This window comes from Bos mutus, chromosome 3 (assembly GCF_027580195.1).
Source record: "Bos mutus isolate GX-2022 chromosome 3, NWIPB_WYAK_1.1, whole genome shotgun sequence".
Taxonomy (NCBI): Eukaryota; Metazoa; Chordata; class Mammalia; order Artiodactyla; family Bovidae; genus Bos; species Bos mutus.
The window spans coordinates 96,342,032-96,360,301 of NC_091619.1; the positions used below are offsets into that span (position 1 = coordinate 96,342,032).

An 18,270-nucleotide genomic window follows, 5' to 3' on the forward strand; every position below is an offset into this window, starting at 1 on the left:
CCTCATCCAGGCTCCATGCAGCACCTGGGGAGATTAAAGTCCAGGGAAGGGAAAGCTCACAGGTGCTCAGAGCTTGGGCTTGAGTCCAGTCCAGGGTGCTCTGCCTCGATTCGAGTCCTAGAGCAAAGATTAACCCCAGGCTGGCCAGACGGTAGGAGGGAGTCAAGGAGCGGAGCATGGCTCCACCAGGTCTGTTCCCTTGGGATAATTCTGAGATACTTCGTAGGCAGTCAGGGCCCCCGTCCGTACCCTACCCGCCATGGACCTCATCACAGCCCAGGACCCTGCCACACAGGCCTCATTCTGAGGGTCTCTGCCACTTGTAGCCCTCCCCGCACCTTGCCCTTGCCCACTGCTGTGCCTTTGTTCAGCCTCCTCCCTCTGGGTTTCCTCCCGCGTGGCCGTGGTCTAGGGTCATCTCTTCCAAACCACTCTGATGCCCCAGAAGGATTTAGATATTCTCCTGGGCACCTCGAGGTCCCCTGTGCTTTCTGCATCTGGTGCTCAGTAATCCATTCATTCAAGAGGCAGCTGTAGTAGTCAGAACAGGCCATCTCTCTGCTCAGGACACTGCAATTGCTCCCCATTTTTCTCAGGGTAAAGCTAGAATCTCTGTGAGGACCTGCACGGCTCCGTGACCTTTCACGTGATGGACCAGGTGTCTCTCACCCCATGTCCTCCGCCTCCCCCATCTACATGGACCTCCCCGCTGACCCATGAGCCCACTTGCACACTTCGTCTTTGTACTGGCTATTTGCTGTGCCGGAAAGGCCTTTCCCCAGCTATCACCATGGCTCACCACCTCTCTACCTTCAAGATAGAAACTCACATGTTGTCGTCTCAGTGAGGAAGCCCAACTTCCTGGTCTAGAATTGCAGCCTACCTCCCACCTCCCCACCTGTCGCCTTTCTCCTGCTCCACTTTTCCTTCATGGCTTTTTATCATCTTCTCGCACACTTACATATCTCGATTCATTGATCAGTGATTATTTGTTGTCTGTCCATTCCCACTACAGCATAAACTCCCTGAGAGCAAGAATTGGGGTCTGTTTTATTCACTGATAATAAGCCTGGCACAGAACAGTACTCAGTAAATATTGGATGAATGAAAGAAATAATTTATAAATGCCAGTCACAGGGATATGGAAAGGGATGTGGCAGGGAGCCAGAGACAGCTGCCTTCAGAGGGCTGGGAGTCTCTTAAGAGAAAAGGGGAGATTCAACAAGCAATGGCACAAAGCATGACCCTTGCTACAGGGGAGAGTGGAGGATGACCTTGGAGCCCATAGCAGGAGCAGGGATTTAGGTGGGCTTGGAGGTAGGGGTGGAGCAGGGCTGGGCAGAGATGGAAACATTCTTGCAAGATGAAAGGTCAGAGAAGAAACCTGCCTTGGCCACAGACAGGAGGCAGAAGAATGTGCCAGTGGAGGAAACCATCCTGGTGAGCTGGAGGCAAGAGAGAGTGGGAGGAGAGGTGAGAGTTTAGGCTAGAGGCATAACCAGGGACCCCACTAGAGCAAGGGCGTCTGGCCCACTCTCGTCAGGCTGCCCTGCACAGGGTGTGGCACAGAGCAAATATTAGTGAGCAATGCCACAAGGGCAAACGCAGGTGTGTGCTGTGCTTGGTGCAGAGTGCAGGAGGGAGGATCCGGAGGCCCTGCACAGGAGGCTGGGATTCCGGGTGCTCTGACTCTCACTCCTGGAGGAGAGAAGGAGGAGAACCTTGGCAGCATAAGGCTCACAGTTGCATCACCAGCCACTCACCCCATGATAGAGCCTGACCCTGCATTCTCTGCTGGGCAGAGGCTGATGAGCCCTGGGCAGCCAGGGAGCTGTATGCTTGAGGGGAACCTGGGGCAAGGGATGTGCAAGACAGAGCTGTGGCCACAGACAGCATAACATTCAACTGAGACAGGGAAGAGTGGGGTGACCCCCAGGCCTGACAAGCTCAGATTTTCTTTGCGCCTGTGCCCAGAACCACTGACACATCTCTGGCAGGTGAACTGCCTTGGAGGGTCTCTTCGCAGTGCCTATACTTGAAGTGGGTGAGAGGGCACAGGTAGATTCGCCCACCCAGATTAGAACAGCAACCCAGGGTGCACAGACAGAGTCTAGCCCTCACGGAAGGGACTAGGCAGCCCTGCCCCCAGACACAGACAAGCCTGACGTCAGGGTATCCACACTAAATCCAGGGCCCATGTGCTAACAGAGAAGGGCTCTGCAGATGGAGGCCTTGCAGGACCCAGGGGCTGGAGGGGAGCGGTCATCACCTGCAGTTGGGCAGGGCTTCAGGGAGAAGGTGATGTGAGAGTAGAGTCTTGAGTACCAGGCTTGAGAGTAGAGTCTGCCAGATGCAGATGAAGGCAGGGACTGGCAAGCAGAGCCAGCTGCGTGGCCAGTGCTCAGGATGGTGGGAGGTCCTGAGGAATGACCAGAAAGCAGAGGGCAGACCATGTAGGAGTGAGAATGCTCACTGAGGGGCCAACTTCCTGGGGTGTTTAAGCCAGACAGAAATGTGGTCAGAAAGTTGCCTCTGGCTGCAGTGCTGAGGTTGCTGGAGCAGCCTCTGGAGGCCGGGGCTGGACTGATGCAGGGCCCAGGATGGTAACTCTGGCAGACAGGGACCAGGCACACCTCACGCTTGGTCTGCTTCTTGATCTGCTTCACCTCATCCCCCTAACCCCACATCCCACCTTCAGAAATGGCTGAGGCCCTGGCCTCCCGCCGCTCTCCTATCATTAGCGTTGTCAGTGTCCCAGATCAGCAGGGCAATCCACTGGGAAGCCTTCTCTGAGCCCCCTAGCTTGCATTAGGTGTAGAATAAATATATATATATATATATATATATATATAAAATTCATATTCAGATACTTTTGAGAGTGAAAGGTCAAATATAATTGAGTCAGAATAATTAATTAGCATGCAGCAATCTACCCTCGCCATTAACCAGGACTGTCCTGGGCAAACCAAGACACATGGCCACCCTATTAGGGGCCTCGTCCATGCTCCCACATCACTCACTGTCCTCTGAAAGCACACATTCCCCAATCTTCTGATCCCCCCACTGGCCATGAGACTCATCCAGGGCAGCAGACCCAGTCTGAGGTTTCTCTGGACCGAGGTTTCTCTGGCCTCCTAAGTGGACCGAGAACTGGACCCATGGAAGGTCTTAGAAGGTGTCTATGGATGGACAAGATAAAGAGAAGGGATGAGGTTGTGACATTAGCAGACCTGAGCACTTACCTCTAAACCACCCCGTCCTGGCTGAGGGTCAGGGGAGTCTCACAACCCTGTTCCAGTTCTGCCAGGCCCATCTACTCATCACTCCACCTTGGATCCATCATTCTAGGGCCCTGGGGACCTGGCACATCCTCTTTAAAATTTTTTCGTACGTCCTGCACTTGAACTTGTTGCAAGAGATTTAAGGCTCCCAACAAACCTAATGACATCATTAATTTGCTTCCATCCAGCCAGGCCTCATCCTTGGCATGGAGCCAGGGCCCATCAGCATGAAACACGCAGAGAATATCAGCCAGCTGCTGGGCAGCTCAGGGAACCAAATGGCTAACCCAGCCTTTTCACAACTTTGACACTGGACTTTCTGGTTCTTGTTCTTTTTTAAAAAGTAAATCTCCATAAGGAATGGATGGAGATTCAGCTTTCACAGATGCACACTCATGTTTAGGGAGCCAAGGAGAGAGGGCTGGACACATCGCAGGTCCCAGGAAGAAGGCATATGCCTGGACCCTTGGAAGAAGGGAAGGGAAGCAGAACGCTGCCTTCATGCTCTCCGATGATTCTGAAGGCCATCTTTCTGTCATCTCCATCTCTGTGCAAGGCCACCCTTTGCTGTAGCCTCTGCCATCAGAGGGGAAAGATGAGGGAGCCAGCTCCATCCTGAGCTAGTTGTACTGATGTCTAGTCAAGATATCCTTTCTACCATGACAATGTAAATAGCACTCATGTGACCAGTTTGGAAACTGAGTCTCGGAGAGGCCAAGTAACTTATAAGTTACAGTAGCCACCCAACTGGTAAATGGCAAAAGAGGGGTTCCAGCCCGAGCTGACTGGGCTGTCTGACCTCAGGACTTGCATTCACTATCTCCAGAGCTGTTGCCTGCAAGCCTAGTCATTCATCCACACATTCACCCATTGAAAAATAGTTATCGTTTGGTACAACATTGTCCCACATTCTCTTCCATACACAGGGAATGGAGAGGAGCCTGTGAGAGCCATGTTTCCAGAAATAACCCCTCTGAGTCAGTCTCTCTTGTGCTCCAGCCCCACTCAGAAGTCTGCAGAGTTTCTTATAGTAGCATGAAGTCCAGGCGTGGCCCAGTTTGTCAGGGCTGCCAAGCATCTCTTCCATGATTAGGGGAGGGAGTAAGAACTTTGTTCCTTCATGTATCCATTTACCAAACAGTCTGCAAGCACCGACTCTTTGCTGGCCCTGATGGGCGCTCGGAGAGCTGCTGCATACAGCTCACCAGGTTGCGCACTGCTCAAGTGTAGGGAACACCTGTCACATCATTGTCTTGTTCCTCCTAGATCAGCATACCAGGCCTTTCTGACAGAGAACACCCTCCCCTCTCTCTTGGGGAATGTACTCATCCTTGGCCAGCAGACAGCAGAGGCAGAGGTCCCAGCCTCCCCTGAGTCCTTCTGGGTTCAGCCTCCATGGATACCACCATTTTCCTCAGAAAAAGGGTTGAAAACTCATCAGCGACTCTAGAAGCCATGTGACTGGGCTGAAACCTGCAGGAAATTAGTCTTCCCATGCCACACGCTCCATCTGCTGGTCCACCAGTCATCTAGGCCTTGGGGCTGTGCTTTGGGCCTGGGTTGGTGGAGACAGAGTGATGAAAGGGGGGACTCCAGGTGGAAGACATTCTGTGAGCAAGGGCTTGAAGGTTAGAGTGGCACCAGTGGGTTGTGGGGAAAGAGAGTTCATTCTGATTCATGGCCTCAGGTTCCTCGGTCCATGGCTTCCTCTCCTGCCCCACCCACACGCTGAAGGACACAGTCCTGGAGCACTGGATCCACCATCCAGGTTAGAGAGGCAACACAGTGGGAGTGGGGAAGGACGGCACATCTGTATATTCAAGGCTCCAGAAACCTGTGCTGGTCACCGACTTTGTGCCGGGCATTGAGGGCCTAGGAATGACACACGTGCTGTCCCTGAACTCAAGGAGCTCTGTGCCTCGTTCAAGAACATGTCAGAGATGCTGGCCTTGGACCACGTGGCTGGGTGTGGACATGGGACTGAGAGCCAGGAAATATGGATAGTTCCAAGCCAGATTGTTGAACAAGCCATCATTATGGGAGGAGGCCTTAGTCCTGGAGCTGAAGTTTTCAAGGAGGGATGGAGGGTTTGGGTTACACCCTGGGAAGTGGCAGAGCTGGGGATGGGAAGATAGTGGTGGCAACGGAAAGTAGTCAGCTAGTGCTCATACACTGGGAAAACCAAAGGCTATGACCCCTCCTCTAACCTCTCTGGAGGGGGATGGGCTAAAAGGTGTCCATGACAGCACCCATCATGTCATGCAATCTGCTGCAGTATCGTCAGTCCCACCTTGTAAATGAGGAAACTGGGACTCAGAAAAGTTTAGTAACTTGGCCAAAGTCCCACAGCATCAGAACAGGGCCAAAGCCCAGGTCAGCCTTTCTGTTATACCAGGCAGGCAGCTCAGCTGACCCGCTACACCTGAAAATCTGCTGAACCAGATTCGCTGTTCATGCCAGTGACAGGCTCAGTGCCACAGGGAGAGCCTCATGACCTCAGTGTCTAGAGGCTGAAGTTCAACAAGGCAGGAGTGATACGCTGAGTGAGGGCGGCCTCCGGGGCCCCCAGCCTGACTCTGTTATTCCGTTAGCTGTGTGACTCTCCACCTGTCTCTGGACCTTTTGCTTTTCTTCCTTTGTTCATAAAACTGGGATAACAACAGTCATCTCAAAGCATCTTGGAATTGATGAAAAACATCAGTTACCTTAATAAAGGTAAGTAGCCCAGACAGTCAAGAATCTGCCTGCAAAGCAGGAGACCCAGGTTCGATCCCTGGGTCAGGAAGATCTCCTGGAGAAGGGCATGGCAACCCACTCCAGTATTCTTGCCTGGAGAATTCCATGAACAGAGGAGCCTGGCGGGCTACAGTCCATGGGGTCTCAAAGAGTCAGACACGAGTTAAAGAGACTAACACTTTGCTTTTCACTTCAACCTGGCCCCACACTGGGCTGTGTGTGCTTATTAGAAGCCCTCCTTGCTCCAGAAAGAACTGAAGGCAGCCTCTGTCTTGCCTTTACAGCTGCCCAACTTTATCAACACCACCCTCCCGCCGCACGAGCAGGTCACAGCCCAGGAGATTGACAGCTACTTCCGCCAGGAGCTCATCTACAAGAGGAATGAGCGCATGGGGAAGAGGGTCATGACGCTTCTGCAGGAGAACGAAGACAAGATCTGCTTCTTTGCCTTCGGAGCAGGTTTGGGCCGGAGTGGGGAAGGGATTGTCTGCAAAATCCTTCAGGGCTGAGAAATTTGCTGGGCTGTCTACTTTATAAAAGGAAAAGTTGAGGCCCAGAAAGAGCAGGAAAAGCCACCTAGTGTTCAGCAGAGCTGGGATCCAAAGCAAGTCCTCTAACTCTGGTCTAGGGTTCTGTTGTAACAGTCCCCATGGGCAAGGGCAGTGACTGCTGCCAAGAGCAGGGCGACTTCTGTGGCAGCTTTATACCCCGGAGGCCATGTTGAGAGGCCAGAACTGATGCCAGCTCCCAGTGTCCAGCCCAGCCTTGGGCCCACCCTGCGGAGCAAAGGCCAAGATGGTGAGGGCCATGTGGCCCAGTCGGGGAGAGGGCAGCTCTGGCATCCCACAGCCCTGGCTTCAGATCCCAGCCCCCTCTGGGTGGCATGGCCTCAGCAGGCTCTAGGACTTCTCAGAGGCTCAAGTCTCTCTTCTATGAGTGGGCAGTGATGGCAATAATTATGTGATGAGTTGAAAAGACCTACCTTCCCAGATGACTCTAGTGGTAAAGAACCTGCCTGCCAATGCAGGAGACACAGGGAGACAGAGGTTCAATCCCTGGGTCAGGAAGACCCCCTGGAGAAGGGAATGGCAACCCACTGCAGTATTCTTGCCTGGAAAATCCCATGAACAGAGTAGCCTGATGGGCTACAGTTCCTAGAATCACAAAGACTCAGACGTGACTGAAGCAACGTAGCACCCACAAACACCTTGTAGAAGAGTCATAAAGATCAGTACCATGGCGGAGTAACTCAGGGGCAGCCACAGTTGTCGGCATCATTATGATGATGACGATAAATACAAGTTTTATCATCACCGGATTCTCAGCTGCGGGACCTGCTCAGCCTCGCTCTCCCTGTTCCTCTCTTCTCTGTCTCCTGCTTCTTTTCTCTCACTCTTTCTTTCCTTCTTCTCCATGGCTGTCTGCTGAGGACAGCGCTGTCCACATTGGGACCAGGATACCGCATTTACCTCCTTGTCAGCTTTTGCTCCAGAGCTGCAAGACAAACGTTATTTCTTCTTATTCATGTTACTGGCAGTTTGGGCTGAATGAATTCACCTCCTGTTTTGTGAGAATTAAACAAGGTGGTTGGCTGCCCTCTCTCTCCTCCCTACCCTGGCTGAATACCCACACGCTGCCTGCCTACATCAGGCTGAGTTGGATCAAGCCAAGCAGTCTATCTAACACAGAAGGGCTTTTATGGACATCCTGATTCATTACTGGAAGTCTTCCCCATCCTCACTCATTCAACTCCGAATAGCTAAAGGGCAAGAGCCAGGGTTCGTGCATCTCCAGTGGTCTCCCCTCCCTGCAGCCCCCAGCACAGGAGAGGCACACGGGAGGGCCTCAGAAACACAGGACTTCTGTGATGGCCTCTTTAGGGCCACACCTGCAACTGGACAGAGACTTCTGGGCTCGCATTGAGGCTGTTCCATGGCCTGATGTGGCCTCTGCCCCCCACTTGGGCAACCACAGTTTACTCATCTAAGTACAGAGAGCCAGGATTCACTTGGGCCATCTGTGATTCCAGGAGCTATAAAACAGACTTCTGAGGATCGGGAGGGATTCCTGTAGCAGTGGGAGAGGCTTCCTGAAGGAAGCAGGAGAAGCAGGACTTTGACTGCAGGGCACCTGCTGGGGACCTGGCCCAGCTCCCTAGCTCACCCCTCCCTCACTCACCATCCCAGCCCTCCCCCCATGGGCATATAGGCAGAGTCCCTGGGCTGGAAAGGCCCACAGCTGACCATGAAAGAGGAACCACTCGGAACTCAGCTAGCCCCCAGGCTCCTCCCCTGGCCTAAGAGAAGCCCCTAGAGGTCCCAGTCATTGAGGGAGGCCAGTTAGGGACCAGCATCCTGCACGAATGCTGCCCCACCTTCCCCCAGGCTCAGGACCAGGCACCCATGGGCTGGAGGTGGCTAACAGCAGCTCCTTTCTGTGAGTGTAGAAATAGGAGAGCCTAGAGCTGAAAAATCACAATGGCCTGGGCAGCCCCTGACACTGAAACCCCGAGCCCAAAGGGCACAAGTGTCCACTCAGGCACAGGCCAGCATGCACGCCTCCTGCCGGCCTTCAGGTTCTTCCCTGTCTCTGAAATCTCGCTGATTCATGATCAGTTCTTTTGACAGACCACCCAAAAGACCTCACACCTGTCTACTGTGTCCATCCTCCCGACCACTGTCCTGGCCCAGTCAGTTCCATCAGCTCCAGCCTCCTGGTCCTCTCCCTGCTTCCAGTCTGCTTCCCACAGTGGAGTGGGTGAGCGGTGCTGGGTCTGTCTCCCACCCGTGCCCTGAACTCCGGGAAGGCAGACTCCACTTAATCATCCCTGTGTTTTTAGTAGCACCTAACAGTTTTAAGCTCGATGAATATATGGAGGAATGTATGAGTGAAGGGAGGAATAGATGGACGAATGTTGACCAGATCCTCCAGTCCTGGTCTCCTGGGCTAGGCCAGCAGTAAAGCCAGGGCAGTGGGAGCCCCACCCTGGCTCTCAGAGACCCTCTGCCCTGTAGCAGCGGGCCCAGGTTGTGGGCCAATCTTGCCAGTTCTGGCTCAGCCATACCTGGAGCAGAAGTCCTGTTCAGTGCTGCACTTTTACCCTTATCCTAAGAATTTCAAAGCTGGACTCAGCCTCCAGCTCAAGCTTGCCCACCTCATCGCAGCCATGGGCAGGCTGAGTTCCACAGAGGCCAGGACATGGGTGAAGCTCATGGCGAGTTGGGGGTAGAGCCAGGACGAGTGCCTGGTTCTGGAGCTGTGGTCAGGGGCTCTGCTCTCACAGGCAGGCAGGGAGCCAGCTGAGTGGACCTGTGACAGTCAGTGTGATGGCATGGGACCCATCCTACGTAACTCGTGGTGACAAAAATCCATGCCTGCCTCGCTGTGTCCTTATGTCCATGTAGCTCCTGAGTCCCATGTCCTTTGGCAGGCTGAGAATGTACATGCAGGGACAGGCTAAGCGCTTGTCGATGGTCTGCAAACTACAGGTTCCCCCGCTCCACGGCACCCCCCGGGTGCCTGTTCCATTTCAGGCCTTCCCCAACCCCCAGGCACTGGGGACCTGAGTCAGCCTCACTCACGGCCCATGCCCTGTCCAGCCCTCAAAGGAGGTACAGGGCCCCTGAGGCTGTGGGAGGGAGGGTCTGTACCCCTGGAAATATGATTCTCTATCCCCCAACAGGCGTCTGCTCATGCAAAGTTTTCTCAATCCAGTTTCATGGATGTCCCTAGGAAATAGCTTAGGATACAGAAACATAATTATAAGCCATTTCACCTCCAAGACCTCAGTCTCTCATCTGTAAAATGGGGATAACACACCTGCCTCATTGGACTGTGCCAGACGTGCTTTAGGTAGCAGCATTAAACTCTCTACTGCGGTGGATGGACCCTTATCCGAAAGGCTCTACTGAGGGCCAGCCCCACCATTACAGGCTCTTAGATGGCATCACCCCTGCTCTGTGCAATAATCCCAGGAGATGGGAGCTATTATACTCATTTTGTAGGTAGAAATAAGGCCCAGGGAGGATGAATGGCTTCCTCAAGGCCACAGGCAGGCAGACCTTCAACCTGAATCCTGGCCTCTTGGGTCTTCTTCCAGGCCATTCCCCACCTTCCAGACATGGTGCCCTTGCTGTGTACTTCCAGAAAGGTTGACAATATTGTGGGAAAGTGTCTTTCTATCTGGCACATCCCATAGAAGAGTACTGTCCTTGGTGTCTGTGATGTTTCTGTATCCAGGCGCTGTTTGACCTCTTCTGGAGGTTATTCAGCAGGTTCAGGGGCAGTAAGGGTGTGCACATGTGTGACAACTCTAAACAGGCCCAGATGGAAGTCCTGCCTCCCTGTGAGGTGGCTGTGGCCAGGGTGCAACCTCAGATGTTCTGAAAGGATCCAGGCCCCTGCCTTGGAAGGGTATATTGGCCTGGGGTTGGGAGAAAGAAGGGCTGATTCCCAAATGCCGGGCCCATGCAGTTTGGCAAGTGAGCCTGAGGGTCCTCAAAGAGCCAAGTGTGTCCCTGGATTTCCTCTGGTCTCCACATAACTGAGAAAAATAAGTACAAGGTGGTGAATTTTTTATTAATGAAACATTCAGTCTATAAGCTTATCTTATATTCTGAAATCATCTTCTTTCTACTGTGTTTGAAGATAAACATCTTTTGCTTTAAAAAAAAAAAATGATGGTGATATGAGACAAATGGGGCTTTCAAAGGCCCTTGGGAAAGTGGAAAGTTGGTAACTGTATTGTTTCCCCCTCACCCACCATTTCTTAAGATAGAATCTGGAACAGAGTGCATAATGTAGGGGCTGGCTGGCAGAGCTGGGCTGGAGACACGAGCCAAAATCAAGGGTAGACCAGTTAACCTGCAGGGCCTGTTCATTTTGAATTCTGACAGCCAGTGGTTATCATATATCCTGTAACCCTAGCATGCAACAATCTGAATATAATTCTAACTTCTGACTTTCCAAATTCCTTGGACCCTAACAGCCTGTTGTTCCAAGATTATGTGGTTCTGATATCCCAGCCTTCCATCATCGTAGCATTCTAACCCTCTCACAGAGTTTTCGTCAATCACTCTTGAATTCTTTGGAAGGAGGATGGAGCTAAGAGCCCTCAGGGCCTGGAAATCCCTCCACGTGGGACTGTTGCCACCTGCCCCCTACCAAGGAAGCGGAAGTCCAAGCTTCTGCTTCTTCAAACCTAATCTGCTTCTTCAAATCTAAAGCAGGGTTTGAAGAGTCTAAAGCCAGGTTGTGGGAGCACCAGACACAGAGGTGCTGTACCTGTTACCCCGAGCACCAGGCCAGCCTCTCTCACACCCCAGCTGAAGCAGACCCATAACCAGAAACACACCGATGGGGCCAAGACACAGAAGTTGATTCATGATGAAGACTTGGGCTTGAGGAAGGGAGAGACAGAAACCCAACACACTGAACACCAGTAACATTTAAAAATTAATAACAGCAGCCATTGCTCCTTGGAGAGTGGGCACCATCCTGCTTGAAGAATACCCATATCCATCAGTTCATGTGGCTCTCATGTCCTCAGTGCCTCTTGGAGGGAGACAAAATGATATTGATTATTCCCTTTGGTGGGTGGATAAATTGAGGTACAGATAAGTAGAGCAAGAATCTTAGAACTGAGTGAAACAGTGGTCAACAATGACTAGGCCGTTCTTCCTGACAGGCAGTCTCCACCAAAAAGTCATTTAGCTGCTACTCTGTTCACCTGAGAATGCCCTTTCCTTCTCCTGCCTGGACCTCCTCTTTGGGATTCCCCCAGTCCCACAGGATTTCCTAATACAACTCTGTTCATGCTTAGCACATTTGTCATCTACTCTTCTAGGAGGGAAGATAAGTCAGAGAAGGCTTCCTGGAGGAGGTGAGAACTGGCTGGTTGAAATTTCCCTGATGCAGGTTCAGCTGCCTTCCAGTTCCTCTTCCAGTTCATCCCCACAGTCCTCAGGACAAGGCCCATACCCACCTCCTTCCCCCACTGGTTGTCCACTTGGGTGCCTCCAGAACAAAACCCCTCAGCGCTCATAGCCAAGCACAGAAGAGCACACACAGCTCACGCGGGGCCCTGGAGACCTTGGAAACAAGGGGCCCAGCAAACAGCACACGCCCAGCCACTTTTCTCCTCTCCCGGGCAAACGCCGATCACCTGCCATACTCCACCTTGGAACGTGAGGCCACACAGCATCCAGAAGTGTTTCAGAATTTCCAACGGTGTTTCAAAGGGCCCTGCCGCCCCACCATATACACATCTGGCAGCTGGCACGCTTGCTCTGGGCTGCAGTCCTTGGCCAGAGTCACCCTTCCTGTTTCAGCCCAGAGCATCCAGCCAGTTCGAACATCCCATCTGCTAGCTCGTCCCTAACTGGAGCCAACCCTGTACTCTGGACTAGGCTGGAGCTCTGTCTGTGAGCCAGGGGGCCCAGATGTCAGCTTCGGGCTCAGCACTCCTGCTGGACATGTGGGGAAGGCAGGAAGAGAAGAGAGTGTCTGGGCTTCAGACTCAGACTGCCTGCATGAGGAGCCCAGTGCCTCTCCTCACAGGAAGGAGCCTGGATAGACCAGGTACTTGGCTTCTCTTGACCCTCAGAGTCCATCTAAGAGGAGCCTGGCATCACTGGGCAGCACGTGTGTGTCTCAAAACATGGTGCAGTGCCATCACTCAGCACACATGAGCTCTTGCCTCATCAGTATTATTTCAAAGCCCAGAGCCCCCAGGAACAGGACTCCCTCCAGGGGAGTGCAGGGCTATCCAAGGGCAGAAGTGCTCGGTGGCCCCTGAGGACCCAGCAGGGACCCTGGAGAGAGACCCCCATGGCCAGTCTCAGCTCCAAGAGACAGTGAAGCTCAGGAAGTGTCCCTGCCCACGTGTTGGCCAACAGGGTGCTCTCCTGGGGTGCATTCTAGGAGAACAGGGTTTCCTTTAGGTACCCCTGAGGCTTCAGGCCCTTAGGGTACAGGTTCGTCAGAAAACCCCAGGCTTGCATCCTCACCATGGGACGAGAGGGGGGCCCAAGGAGGAGGCCGGCCCCTCCCCCAGGCTGCATCCTGTCCCTTCCTCTTCAGCCCCGTAGCCCCTGGCACCCCTCCGCCGCCGCCTGGCTCACTCTGTCCTGCAATTGTTTGTGCGCCCGTCTCCCCTCTGCACTGTGATGCCCTCCAGGGTGGGGACCGTGTGCCTCAGCTCCTGGCACAAAACTGGGTGCAGGGAGACATCATCTCCGTCCTCACAGAACTGACAAGGCCCCAGTCCAGCCCTTCCTGGCCAGTAGAGCTGGAGAAGGAAAGCTCAGCGCTGCCAGTTTCTCAGGTGGACCCTCCTTCGGAGATTCGAAGCCCCAGGGTATCCCTCATCGTCCGTCCACCCCCAGGTTCATCCGTCTAGCCCTCCTGCCACACTTCCTCAGGAAAACAAACACTGCCATTGCTTGATACCCAGCAACTGATCCTGGCAGCGAGATTAGCACTTAAAAGTTCCCCTTGCATTAATTTCAGACAGAACATAAATATGGGCTTGGACTCCCTCTTCTAGGAAGAGAAAATTGGAAACCCGTTGGACTCACTGGAGAGAAAACATGTGCTGGCCGAGGGGAGCCCATGTTACTCTGGAGCCTTTGTGGGAACATCTGGTTCCCCCTCTTCCCCTCCGCCGGGCCCCCCAACACTGTCTTAAAATTACCCTGTTAATTGGAATATTCTTTGCACTGAACACTCACACACTTTCCTCTCCGATCTGGTGATCCCAGCAAGGGACACATGTTTCTGATGATGCCCTGCCCCCAAAACATGAGCTCGGGATCCCTTGTAGCCACCGGCACTTCAGAGTGGGTGTACAGCCCATGCAGCGAGCTAGGACATCTCTGGATGGAAGTCCAAGCTTTGCCTTTGCTGGCTGTGTGATCTTGAGCAGGCCTTGTCTACTCGCTGAGGTCCAGTTCCCTCATCTGTAAACTGGGGGTACCTGGAAAGGCTGCTGCAAAGGTGAAATGAATTAATGTTTGAAAATTATTGTGGCCCAAGAGACTCACTGAGGAGGAGGTTATGTTCAAGTAATCACAAGATAGAATCATGAAGATTCTATCATGGGAGATTCCTTTGCAGGAAAACTGAGACTTAGAGAAGGGAAGGCAACTGTCTGAGATCACAGAGCTGGTTGACCGTTGAGCCAGGTGGTCTGTCCTAACCTCCGGACAGGATTATTAGCTCTGTCCTACCCTTTCTTTTGTCTCAGAGGACTAATGGGAGCTGTCAGACTGCCCAGCTGATGGGTAGGGACTTGTTGTTTAGTCACTAAGTCTTGTCCCACTCTTTGCAACCCCATGGACTGTAGCCTACCAGGCTCCTCTGTCCCTGGGACTCTTCCAGGCAAGAATGCTAGACTGAGTTGCCAGTTCCTTCTCCAGGGGATCTTCCTGACCCAGGGATCGAACCCGAGTCTCCCCCTCATTGGCAGGAGGGTTCTTTGCCACTGAGCCACCAGGGAAACCCGGGATAGGGACTCAGCCCAGCCTATGCTCCGTTCACTGAGCTTTGTGCCCTGGCGTAGGCCTGCTTATGCCTGGAAGAAGGGGAAACTGTCTCTGCACTAAAATGTTGTGGAGCTCTGCCTATTCAGAGCCAAACCCCTTCCCTGACTGTATATGATGTCTTTTAAGTGATGCTCTGGCTTGTGGGGTCAGGGGACATACGCACCAAGCCAGCCCACCGTTTGTCAAACCTATAATCCTCCTCCAGGCCCTTGTTCCTTCTCTTGCCTGTCCCTCCTGCCCAAGCCCGTATATCTGTTTGAATCCTCCCCTTCCAGGGCTCTTCCTCCAGGAAGCCTTCCCTGATGCCCTCAGTGTCAGTCTCTCCTTCATGCCCTTTGTTTTCATTGCTGGATTCTCCTTTGCTTCTCATCTCTTTCTCCCTTCTCTCCCTCTTTGTATATCTTTCTTGCTGTCATGGCATCTCTGCTTTTCCTTCTCTCCCTACTGTGGTCTCTGGGTCTCAGGTGTAGCCTGCATCCCAGCCCCTGTCACCTCATCTCTTCTCCTCTCTGTCTCCTTGTGTTCTGGAGCTCTCCCCCTCCCCTGTCTGTCTTGAGTGTTTCTCCTTTCTCTGCCTCTCTCCGTGTGTCCCTCTCCCTCACTCTGCCTCAGTGGCTCTGTGTGTCCCACTCCCTCTCCGCCCTCCTCTTCTGGTTCACGCAGCCTCAGTAAATGAAATGGGATGTGCCTTCCTGCAGAGAGCTGGCCAGAGAGCAGCTGTCAGTGCTGGAAGGAGCTGCTGAGCGGTGGCCAGGAGACCCCGGGAGCCTGGGCAAGCTGAGCAGGCTAAGTTCCGACACCGAGGGGCCCTTTTGGAAACTTTCCACACCTTCCCTACAGGTTCCAGAATGGGTGTGGTGCCTTTTTCAGGATTTGTGACCTTGGAGGCAAGCCCAAACCCTGTCTGCCAACCCCTGGGACAGCATGCCCCAGGACCTGGCTGGGGCTGTTCTGAGCCAAGCTCCCAGGCTCTGTGGGGAGCATCACCAAGGGGTCGGGGCAGGGTTACAAGGGGAGGGGATCCTCGAGCTCAGGTCTCCTGGAGATAAGATGAGATCATGGAAAGGATATGGACTAACAGATCCTGTTATTCATTCATTCAGCAGACATTCATGAAGCCACCACCATGTGCCAGATTTGATCTTAGCCTTGGGGACAAAGATAGATCAGGCACGGTCCCTCGCCTTCTCAAAGCTCTTGGTCTCCACTCCAGGGGCTTGTTGGGAACTCGTTCTGACAGAGGCAGCTCTGAGGTGTGGGGAGCTCATTCCAGCCGCGGTGAAGAGAGTGAACTGGAGAGAGTGGGGAGGATGCTACATGCAGTGATTCTGGCAGAATTTGGTGGTGACCTGGGCCAGGGTTGAGCACGGTTCAGAGGGATTTGGGGAACTCTGGTGACTGATGGTATGAGGATGAGGAGAGAGAAGGAAGAGCAAAGATGCATCCATCTGACAAGGGTAGCAGAGCTCAGCTGAGACACACCCAGGAGGGGAGGGTGAGGCTCTGGGGAAGTTGGGTGGGAGATGCTCAGGAGGCCACTGGACAAATGGGTCCGGGCTAGGACAGCGGGTCCTGAATAGCAGCTGTGGTCAGGGACATCTCAGTGACAGCACTGTGGTCACTGAAACCATATGAATGGATGGATTCACATTCCCTGGATTGTGAATAGAGTGAGAAGAAAAGAAGGCCGTGGACGGCGTTCACAGGGGCACCCACATTTATCAGGCAAGGGAAAGAGGAACCCACTAAGGGGACAGAGAGGAAGCAGTGAGAGCTATGAAGAAAACAGGACAGAACAGTGCTGTGGTGTCCTGCGACACCAAGCCTCAAAGAGGGCGAGGAAGGGAGTGGCGATGGGAACCCGGGGTCAGAAGTGAGGGCTTCCGCTGGACAGTCCTGGGGCAGGAACCCCATAGGAGGGGGCCTCCTGCAGGAGCTGCCCCTTGCAGGGGGCAGACACCCCCCGCCCTGGAGGGAAGGAGATGAAGGCCCATAAGGCTTATAGGAATTCGAAAAAAAAATTGCTGATTGCTTCCTACTTCTCAAAGTATCTGAAGTCTTCTGTTTGGGGTCTCACCATGCACAGTAAGGGTCTGGAGCTACTGAGGCTGAGGGAGCAGACAGGACACAGACCAGACACTGAAATGTTGCCAGGCAGTGCTCAGGACCCAGCCAGTGTCCCACAAGGCTTGGGCCCCTCTGAATGCCCCCTCCATCAGCTCCAGGAATGCTCCTTTCAGAGCGGCCACACGGCCACCTGCTCCGATGCAGCCTGGGGTGCCCTGTTTTCCCTGTGGCTCTTGGCGTCTTCTGTGTGGACCACTGCGGGGCCCAGAGGCCCCTGTCTTTAATGGGTCTCCATGGACGCAGGGAAGGAATGGCCTTTGCTGCCAAGAGTGGATTCCGAGAGCTGCGGGTAGGGAGTTCCTACAGCCTATGCGCTGGAGGCTGCCGCACCGGGTGCCCCTCCAGCCCAATCACGAGTGGGGGCAGGCAAGGGTGGTGTCAACTCGGTGGCCCCAGCCCAGGACTGGCTCAGTCCCTTGCTCAAAGGTGCACGCTGGGCTTTTCCAAAGGATGTTCACTCCTCCTGCCTCTTAGGACTTTATTATAGCCTCCCTTAGAAGGCAGCCACAGGGACCCAGGCCCATCTGACATACAGGGAAACTGAGGCAGGTGGCAGCCGATTGCCTGGGATCACATAGGGGAGACTCACAGCCTTGGCAGAATCCTCTGTGTTCCACCCTAACACTGGGTCAGGGCTCACTGGGTCAGATGAGCCTCACTGACCTCCTAGCCTTTGCACATGCCCTTACCCCTGCCTGCCGCTGCCCCACTCTCATCCTCACCTAGCTAACTCTGATCCCATCCCTCAGCTAGCGATGCCTCCTCCAGGAAGTCTGCCCTGCCCCCAGGTTGAATTAGAGGCCTCCTGAGTGCCCGCACCACCTCCTGTGCTTCCCTTAGCATCATGCATACCCTGGATCAAAAGACCTTGATTCTCAAGACCATGAGTGCCTTGAACAGGTCCCTACCTGTTCACCACCATCCAGCTCTGGATATGCACTCACTCGGTGTTTGTCAGATAAATGCAATGAATAAGTAGAGAAGAGGAGGGAGAGGAGGAGGGAGGGAGAGCACAATTTCATAAGGGTCTCTGGAGTCCCCGTGAGCGTGGCAGCCAGGGGAGCATGTGGTGCAGCCCAGTCCCTCCCTGTCCACAGAGACCCTGAGAGTGTCCAGGTGTAAGGGGCTTGCCCAGGGCCCCAGAGTAAGTGTGGGGGGTTCCATCAAAGACACAGGTCATTCCCAGACCTGTGGTTCACAGTGACCCAGAGGTGGGATGTCAGGGACTGTGGCAGGTCACAGAGAGGGAGACTGTCAGGTGGGGGGCTTGCTGGGGCATCTTGAAGCCAGCCCAGAGGTGTATAGGCCTGGCTGGTGGGGGTGCTTCTGGGTTCACCGCCCCACTTCCCCATCCAGCTACTATGCAGTCCCAACCTCCCTCCCTCCGTTTCCCAGCAGCCTGTCCACCTCCTGTGCTTGCTCCCTGGATCTCCCTGGGGCTGTCAACATGCTGACCTCCCAGCTTCCCACCTGTCACCATCCATCACAGGCAATTAGAGTGAGAGTGCAAGAATTTCCCCTCAGGTTCTGGGGTGAATGATGAGCAGGAGAGGAGCGAAGTACCCACGGGTGAGGGGCTGCAG

At 53.8% G+C, this 18,270-nt stretch overlaps 1 protein-coding gene across 1 annotated transcript in view; it reads left to right on the forward strand.

Annotated features, from left to right (window-relative positions):
* TRABD2B (TraB domain containing 2B) overlaps positions 1–18,270 on the forward strand; it is a 222,618-nt gene that overhangs the window by 184,832 nt on the left and 19,516 nt on the right. Inside the window, 1 exon segment of the mRNA XM_070368096.1 lies at positions 6,302–6,476. Within this exon segment, the coding sequence (XP_070224197.1) occupies positions 6,302–6,476 (175 nt within the window).